The 21496-nt window shown below is 48.3% G+C and overlaps 1 protein-coding gene across 4 annotated transcripts in view; it reads right to left on the reverse strand.

Moving 5' to 3' along the window:
* pdzrn4 (PDZ domain containing ring finger 4) overlaps positions 1-21496 on the reverse strand; it is a 578179-nt gene that overhangs the window by 25359 nt on the left and 531324 nt on the right. For all 4 annotated transcript variants that reach the window (XM_038780405.1, XM_038780406.1, XM_038780407.1 and 1 more), the window contains 2 exons: positions 19475-19537; positions 1943-2044 (listed from right to left, as the gene is read on the reverse strand). In XM_038780405.1, the coding sequence (XP_038636333.1) occupies positions 1943-2044; positions 19475-19537 (165 nt within the window). The remainder of the gene's footprint in view (positions 1-1942; positions 2045-19474; positions 19538-21496) is intronic.

Raw genomic sequence — 21496 nt, forward strand, 5'->3', positions numbered from 1 at the left:
TTCGTCTCTCGCAGTCTTTGCTCTGAGCAAAACTATCATGCTCAAGCATTTTGGATAATTTGTGAGATGAGAATAATAAAGCACCAACTAGTGACGTGACAGGTGTGTTTGACATCTTAACATTGGAATTCCAACAGGAAACATTTTTGCGGAACTTTACAACAAACACGCAATGCATGTACAAAATTGCATTGATTAATTCCCGACATTACTTTGTGCATTTCTTTGAATTTCTCCAGTTTACATAAGATTAATGGGTGTCAAAATGCAACAAACAGATTAAAACAAATCCAGGACGCAAGATGCTGAGACGACAGGATGCCTATGTAAATTAACATGTGTTTGAGCAAAAAGTTCTATTAGGGAGGCCATTCACAAAATAGATTACCAGCTCTTTTCCTGCCTCCACTGATTAATGCATCGGGGAGTTTTTTTGTGGAAGTCCAAAAATGCTGGGTGCCAAAGAAGCCCTAGTGCTCCCGAAGCATGTCATGTTGACTTTGCATCATTGAGCAATGCTAGTTCGGAATCCCAGGATTGTAACCAGTACCGCACCTTGTACCACCTAACCAAGGGCTGGTTTAGCTCACTTGGCTAAATCACTGGCTTTTAAAGCAGACCAAGCAGGCCAGCAGCACGGTTCGATTCCCATACCAGCCTCCCCGGACAGGCGCCGGAATGTGGCGACTAGGGGCTTTTCACAGTAACTTCATTGAAGCCTACTCGTGACAATAAGCGATTTTCATTTTCAAGGCAGTAGACTGCTGCAAAAAGAAGCCTCAGACTTCCCTTTAACAACAGTTTCCACAACTCAGGAAAAATACAAAGTTGGGCAGCACGGTGGCTCAGTGGGTTAGCAGTGCAGTCTCACGGCGCTGAGATCCCAGGTTCGATCCCGGCTCTGGGTCACTGTCCGTGTGGAGTTTGCACATTCTCCCCACGTTTGCGTGGGTTTCGCCCCCACAACTCAAAGATGTGCAAGGTAGGTGGACTGAACACGCTAAATTGCCCCACAATTGGAAAAAATTAATTGGGTACTCTAAATTAAAAAAAAAGAAAAATACAAAGCAAGAAATTCCAAATGAGCGAGTGCAGAGTTTTCCAACTAAATGTGCTTTCACGTCACAAATCCTACCCAGTCAGTCAAAACGAGTGTTAGTTTGGCCTTGACCTCTCAGCATTGGGTTTCCAGCATTGAGAAACACGAGGGGGTTAGTCTGTGGGAATGATATCCTCAATTATAAAATTTGGTGAAGCTTTGAGATTAATCTGATGTTCCCATTCCCAATGAGGATGTCTTATTATCTATTTTATTCTGACACAATTGCATTTCATAATTACTGCAAATTTAATTTGGCTTAATTCCACCTGCTTTTAAAGTGCTGATGGATTGCTCATTCCCGTACAAAGGGGAGAAATGTGCGACAAAAATAAAATTTCTCTCAAGGAATTAAAATAAAAGTTCAAGACGCTTGGGGTAGGCTTAATTCCAAGTGTCTGTGAGAGGTTTGAAATTCCCTCTGTACACCACTACTGCTCGCCACTTGCCATGGAGGGTGAGATAATTCTCATTCTGATCGGCACCTGCGTTTTCTGATTGGTAAAGCTCGTCGCGCTGAGGCAGGTCATGGGTTCACTCTGGAGACTTGAGCACATAATCTAGATTGACATTTGAATGTAGTATAAAGCAAGGTTTACCTGTTAGGGGTGGGCTTGTAAAGTTTTCTTGGCTAATACCTACCCCATAACTGCTGAAACCATGCTATTTTGGTCATTTATCTCAATGCTGTTCCTGACATCTTAAAAATGGGTTGCGAGGTTTAGCTGGATTTCAAATAGGAAGTATTTCTTTCATCATTAAGCTCTTGCAGAGTGCTTGAGAATGCAAATGATGCAACTGAAATAGAAACGTAATTGTCACTGTTTCAAAATCAGTATTTACCTGGATCTCTGGCCTGGCAACTAGCAGCAGAATATTCCTGCTTTCCTCACTAGAAAGTAATGCCACTGCCTCCTCCCGGTCCTGGACATCCTTGCCATTTATCTGCAAAAGGAATGGATCAAAAAAATAAGCAGACCATTTATTTTCACAGCGTCAACACTTGAATATTGTAAAACGAAATTGCAGCTCATTGTGTTAAAATTGACGTGGCTTTTCACACAAAAGACTCCACTTTGTGATCACAGCAGTAAGTGCCGCCACTCGATTAGGTGCTCACTGCACAAGTTGCTATCGATTGGTGAATAAAGCTGGACATCAGAGGAGGCCGTAATGTTCATAAATGTCCAACATGTGCCACAGCGACATACATCCAGCAACACAATTAACTGGCAGATGACAGGTGACGTTCATCTTTTTCCCCCTCGGAGTAATGGAAGTGTCAGTCAGAGATAATAGTGCTGGAGCTGGGATCAGTCAACCTCCACATTTATGGGGGATCTAATTAGAAAGAATGCACCATTATCTCACAGCACGAGGTGGAGTTGCATTGCTTATAGGCCCAGCGCTGGTCTCCCTTTCACCGAAACACTTCAGACTAATGTGGAACTTGGGACTGAATTTCAAATTTCCTCCTTTGGGTTGAGATAGATAAACATAGCGTGGACAACGTCGCACATATCCACAGTTATTATGCAGGTGAATAAAAAACCTGTAAATAAATATTTGAAAAGCATGGACCTCTGAAAGGATTTCTGTAACACAGCTTTGGTTCAAAGAAAAGTGAATGCTAAATGCTAAGTGAATGCTAAAGTTCCAGCATTTGGAGAAATTGTGGCAACAGGAAGAATATGAATAAAGCACATTATGAATACACAGCACATTCAGTCTCCTATCCTGTTGACCCCACCAGAACTGGTAACTGACTGACACCCCCCCCCCCCCCCCCCCCCCCCCACCCCCTCGCCATTCTCCCACCTGGCAAAAAAGAGAAACCTCATGACACTCTACCAGTTCCATTAAAGTCAGAAACCCCTGCCATAGTCAATGAAAGAGCATGCCCCACATTCAAAGAAATTCTATTAAGGATCACTGTTCCATAGTTGAAGCTCACACTGCACCCCATTCTCCCATCTCTCAATTCCACAATATTCAGAGCTGTACATCACCGGTATCTGGGAGATCTTCACCGGTGAAATTTACATTTGCGCGTCAATCCTCAATTATAAAATTACAAAAATACTGATGTCCATGAACTTCACTTTGCCTGAACCCTTTAGTTGTACAGGTTATTTTTTAAATGCACCTTGAACCAGCTGCATTATAATTTTTAGTATATGTACAGACACTCAGTCATGACTTTGATTACTGATGTGCCTTGCATTAACGGACCAAACAAAATGTCAATGACGAAGCTTCAGGCAATTTAAATCAGCCCGTTGAATCTCCAGTAACTCTTGCTGCATGTCACACGATAGGAACTTGTCGGAGTCTTTACTCTCATCCAATTTCCCTCAGACTGGCGGTCTAGCTGTGTCACTGCTTTATAACTATTGCTCTTCACATTTAATCAGCAGGAAGCAACTGCTACACTTACCCTGTGGAAAAGAAAGCTATAGTCTCACTTGGTGCTTTTCAAAGCCTGGAACCTCTTTATTTCTCCTAGCAGATCAAGTACTGCATATAAAGGCAAACGATTTATTTCATGGAATAAAAATAATCTTTATTGTCACAAGTAGGCTTACATTAAGTAGGCTTACATTAACACTGCAATGAAGTTACTGTGAAAAGCCCTGAGTCGCCACATTCCGGCGCCTCTTCGGGTACACCAAGGAAGAATTCAGAATGTCTAATTGACCTACAGCACGTCTTTCAGGACTTGTGGGAGGAAAGGAGCACCCGGAGGAAACCCACGCAGACACGGAGAGAAACGTGCAGACTCCGCACAGACAGTGACCCAAGCCGGGAATCGAAGCTGGGACCACTGACGTTGTGAAGCAACAGTGCTGACCACTGTGCTACCGTGCCATCCATTTTGTTTAGTTGTATTTTCTTCATTCTTAACAGTTGCGGTCACCAAGTTATTGATTTGCAGGATAGCCTCCCTCTAATGGATTACAGACACAATTATAAGCCGTAGTCAAACACAGTGCGAACTATCCTTTAACATCCAAGCTCAGGAGTAGATGTTTTATACACAAACTCTTGTCAAACTGCTGTGTGAGATTACCCAATCCCATCTGATTAACAAATACCGCAGCGATCAACAAAGGAATCAAATGGTTAACCTAGCAGCACAGGCTGAAGGCAAACTCAGCTCTGTCCTTCCAATGAGATCGGACGAATCCACTCAGATATGAAGACATTTGCAGGGCAAACAAACAAAGGTGCAAAGAACTGGTCAACAGTTCGTAGATTTTCAAAAAAACATGTCATCCTGGTTTTTAAAAACACACCATTGCAAGTTTAGGATTTCTATAAGAGCCTGCCCAGTGTCACGGTTTCAAATATCGTAACACACTGCGTAAATGAAAATCTGACTCACATTTATGAAGTACCTTTGATTTTTTTTTTTTTTTTTTATAAATTTAGATTACCCAATTATTTTTTCCAATTAAGGGGCAATTTAGCGTGGCCAATCCACCTACTCTGCACATTTTTGGGTTGTGGGGGCGAAACCCACGCAGACACGGGGAGAATGTGCAAACTCCACACAGACAGTGACCCAGAGCCGGGATCGAACCTGGGACCTCAGCGCCGTGAGGCGGTTATGCTAACCACTTGGCCACCGTGCTGCCCTATGAAGTACCTTTGATGTAGTGAAACATCCCAAGACAATTGACAGGAGCATTATCAAATAACATTTGACAGTGAGCAATAGGAAGAGGGCGCGATTCAGCCAACTTGAATTAACGACAGCTGAAAGGCATGTTCAGTGGGGCTTGCAGCACAGGGAAAGACCCCGCTATTCAACGGCACTTTGCCGTTCCTTTTTGCCTCGGCGAGGAACTCCCCGTTGAGGCCATTCTAAGACATTTTGTGCAGTTCAGGAAGACTACTTGCAGTTCGGGGCACTGTTTTGAAAGGCAGGCAAGATCATTCGACCCCTGCACAGCACCCCCACCGAGGCCTTTGGACCCCCCCAACTTCACCCAATTTACTTCTTCTGGGGTGCTCCACCCCTCCCCCTCATCCCAGCTCTTATAGGCATGCCTCCCCCAGCCCCAGCCCCTGGCACAGGAAACCTGGCACCTGGGCAGCATGGCACCCTGAATGTGCCTCCATCAGTCTGGCTGTGCTACCTGGGCACCCTGGCAGAGGCAGGTTGGCACCTCCAGGATGCCTGGGTGGCAGTACCAAGATGCCAGGCTGGCAGTGCCAAGGTGCCAGGGGAGCACCAGTGTACCACCCTACCCAGTGCCTGATCTCAACTTTCCAACGAGACACCACCCCGAGGTGCCATCACGGCTACTTCACGACTTTTTGAGGTGAGGCTGGTGAATCCATGGCCCTGGGAGAATTTGGCGGGCACATATTTAAATTAGCCTAATGGTTCATTTAAATATGCGTGCCTGAATCTTGCCCAGTGAGATCCAGGTCGTTTCCTCACCAGATTCCATTGAATCTCAAGAGACGTTTTAAGTGAAGCAATTCCGGATGGAGGCCTTCTGTGAGATTCAATCGCCTCGTCCCGACACCAAATCGGGTGTGTAGAGGCAACTGAATCCCACCCCAGGGCAGGTGACTGATTCATCCAAGATGGGATTTTGGAAATCTCTTGTCGGAGAAGAGATAAAGAGACTTATGGAAGGAATTTCAGAGTTTAAGGCTTAAGCAGCTGAAGGTACGGCCGCCAATGGTGGACTGATCAAAAGCGGGGATGCACAGCAGCTAGAATGGAGGATTGTGGATATCTCTGAAGGTTGAAGTGCTGAAGAAGGTTTCAAAGATGGCGGGGGAATGGTGGCTGATTGGGTGGTGGCGGTGAGGCCTCAGAAGGATTTGAAACCAAAGTCGAGCCGCTATCAGAGAGACCATTAAGGTTAGCGCGCACAGTGGCAAGGGGTGAACAGGATTTGGTGTGAGCTCAGATATAGACAGCAGACAAATGTGAATAAAGCTGGAAAGAGTCACAGCACGGGAGCAGTGGTTAGGATAGTTGCTTCATAGCTCCAGGGTCCCAGGTTCGATTCCCGGTATCTGCACGTTCTCCATGTGTGTGCGTGGGTTTCCTTCGGGTGCTCCAGTTTCCTCCCACAGTCCAAAGATGTGCAGGTTAGGTGGATTGACCACACTAAATTGCCCTTAGTCCCCAAAAAGGTTAAGTGGGGTGGCTGGGTTACGGGGATAGGGTGGAGACATGGGCTTGAGTAGTGTTCTCTTTCCAAGGGTCGGTGCAGACTCGATGGGCTGAATGGCCTCCTTCTGCACTGTAAATTCTATGATTCTAGCTGCCCAACTCCAGCATCAAGAACAACTTCACTCACATGCCTGTTGAAAAGTCACTTGTGGTTAACCAGTTAGCAGATAAACGTCACCATACCAGAGAGGGCTGGATACTGAGCCTCTATTGTGAAGCTGACACAATTCAGAGTTCCAGACACCTTCTAAACCTGTGACACCAGGCTCCAAAATACTCTTCAACTTGGAAAATTCTTTGCATGTACCCCACCACTCCTCCACCATAACAATTGGTGCAGATAGAAATAGGAAAGACTCGTTAATTCAAATGAAGCAACAATTCCGTACCCAAATTCCAATTATCTGCAACATTGGGAAATCATTAGAGATTATGCAGGTATAATTAGAAACTCAAATTGGATTATTCAGCCTTCAAACCAATTCTAGCATTCTGTTAGATTATCATAGAATTAGATTATCATAGAATTTACAGTTCAGAAGGAGGCCATTCGGCCCATCGAGTCTGCACTGGCTCTTGGAAAGAGCACCCTACCCAAGGTAAACACCTCCACCCTATCCCCATAACCCAGTAACCCACCCAACACTAAGGGCAATTTTGAACACGAAGAGCAATTTATCATGGCCAATCCACCTAACCTACACATCTTTGGACTGTGGGAGGAAACCGGAGCACAAGGAGGAGACCCACGCACACACGGGGAGGATGTGCAGACTCCGCACAGACAGTGACCCAAGCCGGAATCGAACCTGGGACCCTGGAACTGTGAAGCAATTGTGCTATCCACAATGCTACCGTGCTGCCCTTAAATGAGCTAATGAGCATTGGCTAATGAGTCTCTCGACTTGATTTTGCTGCCTTTGATCCATATTCTTTGCCAATAATCTTTTAGAAACCATGAATCTCAGTCTTTATTCTCCAGCATGCACAGTGTTTTCCTTTGGAGCTGAAGATCCTGGTCTCCACTACCGTTCCTGAATGCTTTAACTCGAATCTTACGATTGTGCCCTTTGTTCTGGATTCCCACACCAGAGGAAATGGTTTCTCTGGTATCTATCCTATCAAAGCCTTTTATTGTTTGATATATCTAGTTTGGTCGCTTCTCAGACTTCTAAACTCAAAGGAATAAGACCCAAGTTCATAGAACTGCGCAGCAGGAAGAGACATTCAGTGCACCATGCTTTCCTGGTTCTTTGAAAGGGCAACTCATTTACTTGCACTCCCTACAGTCCTGCGGCCTTTTTAATTTTCAAATATATATCAAATTTGTTTTTGAAAGTTACTATTGGATCTGCTTTGAATATACAAAGAAGCAGCAGGAGTAGGCCATTCAGCCCCTTGCGCCTGTTTCTAGGTTGTTCATTCCTGATCGTAACGACCCACTGGTTCTTCTGCCAGTTCCTATAATATATCTTCTGATTACTCGCCCCATTGCCAGTGGAAACAGTTTCTATCCATGTAGTCTAATATAACCCGTCAAAAATTTTGAACACCTCCATTAAATCTCTTTCTTTTGTTTTGTTTTCTTAATTTAGAGTACCCAATTATTAATTTTTTTCAATTAAGGGTCAATTTAGAGTGGCCAATCCACCTACACTGCACATCTTAGGGTTGTTGAGGTGAAATCCACGCACACACGGGGAGAATGTGCAAACTCCACACAGACAGGGGCTGGTTTAGCACAGTGGGCTAAATAGCTGGCTTGCAATGCAGAACAGTGCCAGCAGTGCGGGTTCAATTCCTGTACCGGCCTTCCCGAGCAGGCGCCGGAATGTGGCGACTAGGGGCTTTTCACAGTAACTTCATTGAAGCCTACTTGTGACAATAAGTGATTATTATTGTAATGAATTCCAATTGGCTTTATTGGTTGGCCAATTGGAGTATGAGCTCCTTCAATGATAGCTCATTGAGGGGGCCCATATAATCACCTGTGTAGGCTTTGTGAGCCAGTCTTAAGTTGACTGGACTGCTAGCAGCACTGTTTGTAGCTGCTCCTGTAATATCGTTATTGTAAATAAATATTGGTGTGGTGACGGAACTCCTGCCTCCTGTGGATTACTACAGTGGCGACGAGGTAAACTACGAATTTTGCGGAGACCAGCTGCCGCACTCAGAGGGTAAGCCTTGCCATTTTAAAAATGCCGTTTTTTGGGAGGTTAGAGGCATTTGACCCGGCTATTGAGGACTGGTCCCAGTATGTGGAGAGAATGTGTTACTTCTTCCGGGCAAATGAAATACTGACGGACGAAAGGAGACGGCTTATCCTGCTGTCGGCGTGCGGACACTCCGCTTTCGCCATTATACGTAGTCTGACTTATCGCGCCGGACACAAAAACTTTCCAAGAAGTAACGGAATTGGTGAAAGAGCACTACGACCCAAAACCACCCCTCATTTTGCGTTGGTACAGATTCTACACAGCGAAGCAGGAAGACAGGGAGTCAGTCACAAATTTCTTGACCCACCTGAGAAGGCTGGCGGAAAAATGTGAGTTCGGCCCGACACTAAATGAAATGCTTCGGGACCGGTTAGTGTGTGGTTATAAACGACCTCACAATACAGAAACGCCTGTTGGCGGAAACAGAGCTAGACTGCAGGCAGGCGGTACAGCTCGCACTGTCCCTAGAAAAGGCAGCAAGTGGGGCGCAGGAACTACAGGGCACGCCAATGGAGGTAGATACCTGTGAGAGGGACTACCACAACGGGTCCTGCTACCAGATAGCCGCTCTCAGGAAAAACCTGAGGAATAGAGGGAAAAAGGAAAACCCCAGAACTGCCCCCAAGTCTGCCAGGACTAACTGGAGACAGAGGGAAGTACCGGCTGAGGCTCCCCCAACAGAGAAGGACCGTTTCTGGCACCAGACAGAGTGGGGTAACAACGACAGAAACCCTAGAAGGAGGTGGCAAAAGAGGAATAGCAGGTGGGGACGCAGGGAAGTACAGAACCCAGACGCCCCATCCTCCTCCGAAGGGGAACAATTATATAATATTACAACGAAGAAAGCAGAACCCATTAGGATTACCCCACGGGTGAACGGGCGGCCGACAATAATGGAAATAGACATGGGTGCGGCCGTATCAGTAATGGGAGTGGCAGCATTTAGAAAAATCAAAGATGGACTCCAGCCACTAACCCTAACAAAAACATCGACAAAACTTAAAACCTACACGGGGCAACCCCTGGAAGTTCTAGGCACGACCCATGTACCTGTGGAATATGAGAAACAATTGCTCAGATTACCGTTGACGATAGTAGAGGGCTCCGGACTGATCTTAATTGGACGGAACTGGCTGAAAGACCTAAAATTAGATTGGATGAAAATTTTCCAGAGTGGAAGCGGGCAGTTGAGTGGAGTACTCCAAAAATACCCGGAGGTCTTTCAGGAAGGTTTGGGGGAAATCATAGGTGCCAAAGCAACTTTGCACGTGGACCCAGCATTTTGGAAGGCCAGGCCGGTACCTTTTGCATTAAGGAAGAAAGTAGATGACAAAATAGAAAGGTTACGGCGCGACGGCATTATCAGACCAGTACAATTCTCAGAATGGGCAGCGCCGGTGGTACCAATTTTGAAGCCAGACGGCTCGATACGTCTCTATGGAGATTTCAAACAGACAGTAAACAAATACGCACTGCTGGACAAATACCCAATCCCGAAAATAGACGACCTATATGCCAAATTGGCAGGTGGGCTTTTGTTCACGAAACTAGACATGAGCCACGCCTACCTGCAGTTAAAACTGGACAAGGGCTCCCAGAAGTTCGCTACAATCAACACCCTGAAGGGCCTTTTTCGTTATACTAGGCTACCTTTTGGAGTGTCATCAGCCTGCGCTATATTCCAGCGTACAATGGAAAATATTCTGCAGGGACTACCGCAGGTGGCGATTTATTTGGACGATGTCTTAATCACGGGTAGGACAAACAGGGAACACTTAAGGAACCTGGAGGAAGTGCTCAGGCGTTTCGCAAAGGCAGGCATACGGCTAAAAAGGGAAAAATGTGTTTTTCTGGCCCCATAAGTGACGTACCTGGGATATAAAGTAGACGAGTCAGGCTTACATCCATTAGAAGACAGAGTAAGGGCAATAAAAGAAGCCCCAGCTCCCACCACGGTCCAGGAGTTACGATCATTTCCAGGGTTGGTAACCTATTATGGAAAATTTATTGAAAATAGGGCGTCCATCCTAGAACCCCTCCACCAGCTACTAAAAAAGGGGCAAGAATGGAAATGGTCCACCCACCAAAACCGAGCACTTAGGGACATTAAGGAACAGCTGTCATCTGAAAATGTCCTAGAGCATTATGACCCAAGGAAGGAGTTGGTGGTCACGTGATGCATCCCCCAATGGGGTAGGAGCCGTCTTAGCCCATAGAGGCAGGAATGGGGAAGAACGGCCAATAGCCTATGCTTCGAGGACCTTGGCGATGGCTGAGAGGAAGTACGCCCAAATCGAGAAGGAAGGACTGGCGGTGATATTCGCAGTAAAAAAATTTCTCCAGTATCTGTACGGGCGGAAATTCACCATAGTGACGGACCATAAGCCGTTATTAGGGTTATTAAAAGAAGACAAGCCAATACCCCCGATTGCATCAGCTAGACTCTAACGCTGGGCGTTGCTACTGGTGGCATATAGATACGTTCTGGAGCACAGACCGGGAACGCGAGTAGCACATGCAGATGCTTTGAGCAGACTTCCCCTCCCGGACACTCCGTCGCAAGTACCAAAAGTAGAGGAGACAGTAATGACTCTAAATTTTTTGGACACCCTACCAGTAGACGCACAACATATTCGGTTGTGGATGCAAAAAGACCCAGTTTTAGCCAAGATGAAGCATTTACTGCTAACAGGGGAACTGGAAAGACCAGTGGAGCCCCAGATGCACCCATACTGGAGCAGAAGGGACCAAATAACCGTAGAAGACGGTATCCTATTATAGGGAGCCCGGGTAATCATCCCAGCTCAGGGCCGTCAGGCAATCTTAACTGAGTTACATCACGGACACCCAGGGGTATCTAAAATGAAGATGCTAGCTCGAAGCTACGTTTGGTGGCCAGGTTTGGACACAGACATAGCAGCCTTGGTACGTCGGTGCCAGGAGTGCCAACAGGGCAAAGAGTGCCACCAGCGGCGCCATTGCACCCGTGGGAATGGCCAGGCAGACCGTGGACCCGCCTGCATATTGACCACGCCGGCCCTTTCATGGGTTCAATGTTTTTGGTGATAGTGGACGCCCACTCCAAATGGTTGGATGTCCACCGGGTAAACACGGCAAGCACAGCATCGACAATTGAAAAGCTCAGGGCCTCGTTTGCAACACATGGACTTCCGGAGGTATTGGTGTCGGACAACGGAACGGCAATCACAAGTGGGGAATTTGGAAAATTCCTGAAGGGAAACGGAGTCCGTCACATCAAAACGGCCCCTTACCATCCAGCGACCAACGGCCTGGCAGAGAGAGCGGTCCAGACACTTAAAGCGGGACTCAAGAAGCAGCCGGCAGCGTCAATAGACACAAAGCTCTCCCGCTGGCTGTTTGATTACAGGACCACACCGCATTCCACAACGGGCATACCGCCAGCTGAACTCTTAATGGGAAGGCGGCTGCGAACGAGGCTGAGTCTCCTTTTCCCAAATTTAACGGGTAAAGTGGAGAAACAACAGGAGGCCCAACGCAGGGGGCATGATAATAGTCGGCAGCAGACATTTCCAGGTGGGGGCACCGGTTTGGGTCAAGAATTATGGAAATGGACCAACGTGGGTCAAAGGCACGGTGGAGTCCCAAACAGGGCCCATATCCTATGAGGTTTCAATAGGAGGTAAGGTGCTGAAGAAACACCTAGACCAAATAAGGGCAGCGGAACCACACCTGGAGGCAGGCGAAGCAGGACCGCCTCAAGCTGGGTTAGCCCAGACGGAAAGGATACCCACACGCCAGCCCCAAGCAATTTCTCCAGACCCCGTCATCCAGTCATCAGAGTCGGAGATGGACACACTCGACGAGGCCGCCGCGTCACCTTTCCCTGAGGAGGAGGACGAACAACTTCCAAGGAGGTCGTCAAGGAAAAGACGGGCACCTATAAGGTACACCCCGCCCACTTCGGAGAACGACCCGGCGGACGACACAGGTGACAGACCCAGACATGAGGAGCAGGAAGAAGCTCAGAGGAATGCCAGCTGTCAGGAATTCCTCGGACTTTGGTGGGGAGGGGTGTAATGAACTCCAATTGGCTTTATTGGTTGGCCAATTGGAGTATGAGCTCCCTCAATGATAGCTCATTGAGGGGGCCCATATAATCACCTGTGTAGGCTTTGTGAGCCAGTTTTAAGTTGACTGGACTGCTAGCAGCACTGTTTGTAGCTGCTCCAGTAATATCGTTATTGTAAATAAATATTGGTGTGGTGACGGAACTCCTGCCTCCCGTGGATTACTACAATTATTATTATTATTATTACAGTGACCCAGGGCCGGATCGAATCCGGGTCCTCAGTGCCATAGGCAGCAGTGCTAATCATTGTGCCACCGTGCCGCCCCCTTTAATCTTCTCTGCCATATCACAGCTTCGCTTGCTTGAATTTAATCCTTCATCCCTGGTTATCATTTGAGTAAAAGTGCTTTGGGCACTCTCCAAGTCTTGATATCCTTCTGAAAGTGGGGTGCCAAGAATAGGAAACAATAGTCCAACTGAGACCTTCCCAGCCATTTATAAAGTTTTAGTGTAACCTCCTGGATCCTATGCCTCTATTTATAAAGCTCAGACTCTCATATGCATTCTGAACATCTCATCAACTTGTCCTTCCGGCTTCAGAGATTTGTGTAGATGAATTCCCAGGTCTCGGTCCCTGCACTCACTTCCTTTAAAATGGCACCATTTTGTAAATTATACTGTACCACTTTCGTACTCCCAAAGTGCACCGGTTCACACTTCTCCACATAGAATTTCATCTGCCATGTGACACTTCACCAGTCTACCTACATCCTCCGAACGTCTGCAACTGACCTCCTCATTACCTTTTCAAATTTGGTCACCTGAACAATTTGAAATGGTTCCAGTCAATTTCATTAACACCAATCAAAATGAGCAGTGGCGCTAATATTGAATGGTTGTAAATTGGGAGAGGGGAGTGTGCAGCGGGACCTGGGTGTCCTTGTTCACCATTCGCTGAAGGTAAGCATGCAGGTGCAGCAGGTGGTAAAGAAGGCTAATGGTATGTTGGCCTTCATTGCAAGAGGTTTCGACTATAGAAGCAGGGATGTGTTGCTGCAATTGTACAGTGCAATGGTGAGACCACACTTGGAGTATTGTGTGCAGTTTTGGTCTCCTTCTCTGAGGAAGGATGTTCTTTCTCTTGAGGGAGTGCAGTGAAGGTTACCAGACTGATTCCAGGGATGGCGGGACTGTCATATGAAGAGAGATTGCCGAGGTTGGGAATGTTCTCGCTGGAGTTCAGAAGAATGAGGGGGGATCTCATAGAGACTTATAAAATTCTAACAGGACTAGACAGGGTAGATGCAGGGAAGATGTTACCAATGATGGATGTGTCCAGAACCAGGGGTCACAGCCTGAGGATTCAGGGTAAACTATTTCGGACAGAGATAAGGAGTTACTTCTTTGCACAAGGTGTGGTGAGCCTGTGGAATTCATTACCAGAGGAAGTAGTTGATGCTAAAACTTTGAATATATTCAAGAGGCGGCTGGATATAGCATTTGGGGAGAATGGAATCAAAAGCTATGGGGAGAAAGCAGGATTAGGCTATTGAGTTGGAAGATCAGCCATGATCGTGATGAATGGCAGAGCAGGCTTGAAGGGCCAAAAGGCCTCCTCCTGCTCCTATCTTCTATGTATCTATGTCCCTTCACATTCTGTACTTCCCTCCAGTGTGAGACATCTAGTTGTGTTCTGACATCCATTGCAGAGATAAAATAAAGATTATTATATTATTATAAAATCGATGATAAACCAAATGAAACAAACACCAATTACTCAGTACATTATGAAATATGGACTTTCTTCTTTGTACAAATATTATGGTGTCGCTAGCAATCGCACATAGACCGACAAGCAAAGGGTTGTGTCAAAGAATGAACGTAATAATAATGTTTATTAGTGTCACAGTAGGCTTACATTCCCACGGCAATGAAGTTTAGTGGGCAGCATGGCAGTACAGTGGTTAGCACAGCTGTGTCACAGCTCCAGGGTCCCAGGTTCGATTCCTGGCTTGGGTCACTGTCTGTGCGGAGTCCGCTCGTTCTTCCCGTGTCTGCTTGGGGTTCCTCCGAGTGCTCCGGTTTCCTCCCACAGTGCAAAGATGTGCAGGTGATGCACTATCAATTACGACGAGACGAGACCAGAGGGTAATCGAGGCTTTATTAAGCAGAGATGTGTGGCCTCCTGTAGCTGCTACCAGAATGGGAGCAGCTCGCTGTGCAGACACATTTATACTCTGCCTACTGGGCGGAGCTACCCCCGTACCAGTAGTACAGGAGCCTTACCGTATTACCTCTATTATACAATCAGTGGTGGCTACGACATTCACCCCCTGTTAAAAAAATGAGTCCAGCGGGGGTGGTGGAAACATTTTTTACAGGTTTGTGAAAATTTAAAGTTTACAGTCTGGTGAAAATTTACAAATTCAGCCGGTCGGGTGCCTTGATCTTCCACTGTGAGTGCCTCGGTCCAGGTGGTGATGTAGCTGCCGGCTTGGTCGCCTGTGACTCCGGGAACGTGCTGTCCTCATCTTCATTCCCGGGTGGAACCAGTGGGAGGACGGATTGTCCTGGGGCAGGGGCTGTAGTGAGGTGAGCTGGGGGGGCGGGGGGGGGGGGGGGGGTTTGCGCCGGGGCAATCGGAGGGGGGGTTGTTGGTTGGTGGGCCGTGGGTGGGGATCCAGCTGGTGCCAGGTCCCTGAGGGAGACCGTGTCCTGGCACCCGTCGGGGTACACGTAGGCGTACTGCGGGTTCACGTGCAGTAATTGTACCCTTTTGACCAACAGGTCCATCTTGTGGATCCGCACGTGTTTGCAGAGGAGGACGTGTCCAGGAGCTGTCAGCCACGTTTGGAGCGAAACCCCGAGGTGGACTTCCTAGGGAAGGCAAGGAGACGTTCATGGGGGGTTTCATTAGTCGCAGTGCAGAGTAGTGATCGAATGGAGTGGAGTAGGTTGGGGAGGACCTCCTGCCAGTGGGAGACCGGGAGATTTTTGGACCGCAGGGCCAGCAGGACGGCCTTCCAGACCATCCCATTCTCCCTCTCCACCTGCCCGTTTCCCCGGGGGTTGTAGCTGGTCATCCTGCTTGAGGCAATGCCCTTACTGAGCATAAAGGAGGATCCCCGGTCGCTGTGGATGTAAGCGGGACACCGAACAGGGCGAAGATGCTGTTGAGCGCTTTAACGACCGTGGCAGACGTCATATCGGGGAACGGGATGGCGAAGGGGAATTGGGAGTATTCATCGACCATGTTCAGGAAGTACGTGTTTCGGTCGGTGGTGGGGAGGGGCTCTTTGAAATCCATGCTGAGGCGTTCAAAGGGGCGGGAGGCCTTCACCAGGTGCACTCGGTCTGGCTGGTAGAAGTGCAGCTTGCACTCCGCGCAGAGCTGGCAGTCCCTGTTGTCTCCTGACCTCCTCAATGGAGTAGGGCAGGTTGGGGGCCTTTATAAAGTGAAAGAACCGGGTGACTCCTGGGTGACAGAGACCATCGTTTAGGGCCCGGAGTCGGTCCACTTGTGCGCTGGCACATGTACCTTGGGATACGGCATCAGGGGGGCTCGTTGATACAAAATCTCGTAATTGTAGATGGAGAGCTCGATCCTCCACCTTAAGATTTTATCATTTTTGATCTTGCCCCGCTGTGTATTATTAAACATGAAGGCAGCCGACCGTTGGTCAGTGAGGAGAGTGAATCTCTTGGGCCTCCTTTTCGACAGAGGAGTCCCAAAGTTCGGCGGCATGCAGGGTGCGGGAAAAGAATGCCACGGGTCTTCCTGTCTGGTTGAGGGTGGCAGCCAGAGCTACGTCCGATGCATCTCTCGCGACCTGAAAGGGGAGGGTCTCATCGACCGCATGCATCGTGGCCTTGGCGATGTCGGCCTTGATACGGTTGAAGGCCTGGCAGGCCCCAGCCATCAGGAGGAAAACTGTGGAGTGGATGAGTGGGCGGGCCTTGTCCGCATAGTTAGGGATCCACTGGGCATAATAGGAGAAAAACCCCAGGCATCGTTTCAGGGCCTTAGGGCAGTGGGGAAGGGGGAGTTCCATGAGGGGTCGCATGCGGTCAGGGTCGGGCCCTAGAACAATTTCCACAACATAGCCAAGGATGGCTAAGTGGTTGGTGTGGAACATGCACTTCTCCTTATTGTACATGAGGTTAAGGAGTTTGGCGGTGTGGAGAAATTTGAGGAGGTTAGCGTCGTGGTTCTGCTGGTCATGGCCGCAGATGGTAACGTTATTTAGGTACGGGAAGGTGGTCCGCAGCCCGTACTGGTCAACCATTCGGTCTATCTCACGTTGGAAGACCGAGACCCCGTTAGTGATGCCGAAAGGAAACCTAAGGAAATGATAGAGACGTCCATCTGCTTGAAACGCAGTGTATTTGCGGTCCGCCTTGCAGATGGGGAGCTAGTGGTAGGCAGATTTCCCGGTACGGTGCAATCTGATTGACCATACCAGATATGCGTGGAAGGGGGTACGCGTCGAGCTGCGTGGACTGTAGTCAACGACCATCCTGTTTTTCTCCACAGTTTTCACCACTACCACTTGGGCTCTCCAGGGGATGTTGCTGGCCTCAATGATGCCTTCCCGCAGCAGCCGCTCAACCTCCGACCTGATGAAGGTCCAGTTCTGGGCACTGGAGCGTCTGTTCCTGGTGACGACGGGTTTGCAATCCGGGGTGAGATTTGCAAACAGGGAAGGTGGGTCGACCTTAAGGGTCGTGAGGCCGCATACGGTGAGGTGTGGTGCGGGTCCGCCGAATTTTCGAATTAGACTTTGGAGGTTGCACTGGAACTCCAGGAGGCCGAGTAACAGGGCAGTGGATTTCCACAGAATGGGATCCGGAGGCCAGGGAGATTCTCTGGGTAACGGGGTGTACTGCGAGGGAGCAGCGCCTTACCGTAGAGGGGTGGATGAAGCTTTCCGTGCTCCCGGAGTCAAGAAGGCAGGATCTCGTGCCATCAACTTTCACCGTCATCGTCGCGGTTGTGAGGTTGTGCGGCCGGGACTGGTCGAGCGTGATGGAGGCGAGCTGCGGCTGGTGTTGGTAGGCCCCGGTCTGGTCGGCGGCAGTGGCAGGCGATGAACGGCCAGATGAAGCCCCCGACGAGCAAGGGTCCTGAGGCGCCGTCCAAAATGGCACCGAAGATGGCGGCGCCCACGGGGCGCACATGGCGGGTGGTGTTAAAGATGGCACGTGGTCTGCTGGGAGGAAGATGGCGGCGCCCACAGGCCGCACGTGGTCTGCGGGGATGAAAATGGTGGCGCCCACGAGTCGCATGTGGGGGGTGAAGGAACACTGGGCCTATGTACAGCAGCAATTGACCGGGCCTGGCACACAGCAGCGGAATGTCACTTCTTTCCGCAGGCCTTGCAGGTTGCACTCCACGCCGGGCAGCGCTGCCCGGGGTGCTTTGTCTGTCAGCAGAAATAGCATTTGGGCTCCCCAGGGTTGGCTGGCTGCCGTGCGGTGCAGGCTTGTGGTTGGCTGTGGGCGGCCGCTGGTGGGGCCCACAATGTCCATGAGGGCGCCGTGCGGTCAGGGGCGCACGACTGTAAGTTACGGGAGGCTACCGTTAGCGAGTTCGCGAGTTGCCTGGTCGCCACGAGGTCGAGAGTACCCCCTTCTAATAGACGCTGGCGGATGTACGCCGATTCCATGCCCGTAACGAAAACGTCCCTCATTAAACGTTCTGTATGTTCAACAGCCGAAACTGCCTGGCAATCGCAGTTCCTCGCCAAGGTGTACGGGGTATGCCAAAAATCGTCTAATGACTCACCGGGGAGTTGCTGCCTCGTGGACAGGAGGTGCCTGGTGTAGAGTTTGTTGATCGGCCGAATATAGTGTCCTTTCAGAAACTCCATAGCTTCAGGGTAAGTGGGCGCATCTCGGATAAGGGGAAATATCTCGGAGCTCACCCGTGAGTACAGGATCTGGAGCTTCTGTGCGTCCGAGAGTTGTTCAGTTGCTGATCTGAGGTAGCTTTCAAAGCAGGCTAGCCAGTGGTCGAAGGCTGACGTGGCGTTGGCTGCTTGAGGGTGCAGCTGCAGGCGATCTGGCTTGATGTGTAGTTCCATCGCTGTAATAACTCTGCTTAATAAATTCATACACTATCAATTACGACGAGACGAGAGTGGAGGTGGAGGCCTCCTGCAGCTGCTACCAGAATGGCGGCAGCTCGGTGTGCACACACTTTTATACTCCGCCTACTGGGCGGAGCAGCAGGCGGGATCTACCCCGTACCTGTAGTACAGGAGCCTTACCGTATTACCTCTATTATACAATCAGTGGTGACTACCACAGCAGGTTACCTGGATTGGCCATGATAATTTGCCCCGAGTGTCCAAAATGGGTTAGGTAGGGTTACTGGGTACGGGGATAGGGTGGAGGCATGGGCTTCAGTAGGGTGCTCTTTCCAAGGGCCAGTGCAGACTCAATGGGCTGAATGACCTCCTTCTGCACTGTAAATTCTACCATTCAAGTTACTCCAATGGGTCTCACTGTAAAAAAGCAGCTATTTTGTGACAACAGCTTTATTTTTAAAAAATCTCATTTTGGTGCGAGTCCATGCTTCTGCATGGAGAATTCAACAGGGTCCATTGTGATTGTTGCTATGGTGATAAAAGTCTGTGTAGCTGGTCCAGACGTGCGAAGGCACCAGCTGTGGGGCTGCTTTCTTCACATCCAACTGGTAGACAGCCCATTGGAATAAAACCTGCTATCGGCTTATCTCCCAGGTGCAGCTTCGGAGTTAGTTATACATCAGAGGCTTGACCCTCAAAGGCTGCCACCTGCTTGATAATTTCTTTTTGTTTTACACACGTTGCCACAAGCCTTGCGTGTTGGTCTCAGCCACAGGACCGACCGTTTCATTCGCACAAACGCTTCTTATCAACACTCACCTGAACGATCCGATCTCCCTCTCTGATGCGCCCATCTTTGGCGGCAATGCTATTTGGGTCAACCTGCAAATGAAAAAAACGTTTTAATGGTTCAAGGTCTGGCAGAGCAGATGCAAGAGGGTGAATGGCTGACTCCTGTACCTGCACAATGAATAATCCTGGCATTTCAATGCGATTACATTCAATCTTGTATCCCACAGCTGTTGAGTGTGAATTTATAATCCATACATTTTAACCAGTGCTCAATGTTGGGCAAAGGAATTATATGATTCTATATTACCTGAAAATAGGTCCCCTTTGAAACAATGCACCTGCCAGGGGGCCAGGATATCTGGTGAGCGATGACAAGTTTCAGGCGAGGGCCTGACTTTGTATTGTCACTCACCCTTAGCAAGTAGAAAGTTAATGGTTCTCAGTGCCTCTCTTGACCATCTATTTTTAAAACATTTTTCCTAATAATGGGCAATTATAGAGTGGCCAATCCACCTACCCTGCACATCTTTGGGTTGTGGGAGGGCAGCACGGTGCTGCAGTGGGTTATCCCTGTTGCCTCACGGCACCGAGGTCCCAGGTTCGATCCCGGCTCTGGGTTACTGTCCATGTGGAGTTTGCACATTCTCCCCGTGTTTGCGTGGGTTTCATCAAAGATGTGCAAGGTAGGTGAATTGGCCACGCTAAATTGCACCGTAATTGGAAAAAATGAATTGGGTACACTAAATTTTTAAAAAATCTTTGGGTTGTGGGGCTGAGACACACACAGATACAGGGAGAATGTGCAAACCCCACACAGAGTGACCCGAAGCCAGGGTCAAACCCGGGCCCTCAGCAGTGCTAGCCAGTGTGCCACCGTGCCATCCCCTCTTGACCATCTATTAACTGTGCCGTGTTCTGTGGTCAGACTGCAGTCAAAACTCTCCTGGACTTGTACAAATTATTTTGATGGTAAACACTGGTGTCTTGTGGATATGCAGAGTCAGGGCAGCAGCAAATGTCCTCCAAAAGCTACAGCTTCCCGAGTTGATCAAGTCTCATTTAGTGTGGAATAGCTCATTGGCAGGCAGGTCACTGAGGAATGATGTCCATGTATGTAGTCAGATTGAGATGCCCCTAAGTGACACAGACAGACAGAGTTGGGCTTAAGCTCCAAAGGTATAATTTAAACTAACTAAAATAACAGCATGTAATGCCCAGGGCTGCAAATCGATAACATACTTGCACTCTGAAAGGAATGAAGTTTAAATCTGGAGCATTCCCCAACAGGTACATGCGGTTCACGTTGTACTTGGTTAATGCTGAGCAGTGGCATAAGCTTATCCAGTTTGTGTACAATTATATCGCAACATAATTTAGCAGAAAAGTACAATTTTTACACCACTTCATTATCTGTCAGATGCGCTCGGAATAAACAGCAAATAAGGAATTTTAAAGGAAGGGACCGACATTTAGATGATCAGATGAGGTTGTGGCAACCGTGATTCATGGTTGCCCTCATCTGATACTGGTCCTTGTTATTGTGTGTTGCAGAATTTGGGATACAAATTATACTCCATCAAAGTCACCACTGTGCAGAGTTGAATGATGACCCTGCCAACAAGGGGCACTCCTATCTATCACCTTTGGCACAATCACTATCTTCAGCTATTCATTTCTCTCATTTTACTTTTGGATTCCTGTTTAAATGGGCTATTTCTGTGTAATGTTCCCCGTTTTGTTTCTCATCTGTGATTGGCTTTTGATATATTATTGCCAAACACGATTCACAATTTTCCTTTTTAATGATTGCGATCTTTGAATCACTTTGACCGCATCATCGTTGTCCCTTCCTTTGGGATGTCGCGTCTGATCAAATATGTTCCAGGCTTTCAGTTTGCACAATCTCCGTGAATGAAATATTGTCACTGCAGCATTTGAGCTGCATTACAATGAACTATACTGCTGTATTAACAGAATATCAGTTCAAAATAAGATAAACGATATCATACCGTTTCTCCTCGCCTTTTAAAAAAATTATTAATGAGCCAC

The sequence above is a fragment of the Scyliorhinus canicula genome, chromosome 20 (assembly GCF_902713615.1).
Source record: "Scyliorhinus canicula chromosome 20, sScyCan1.1, whole genome shotgun sequence".
Taxonomy (NCBI): domain Eukaryota; kingdom Metazoa; phylum Chordata; class Chondrichthyes; order Carcharhiniformes; family Scyliorhinidae; genus Scyliorhinus; species Scyliorhinus canicula.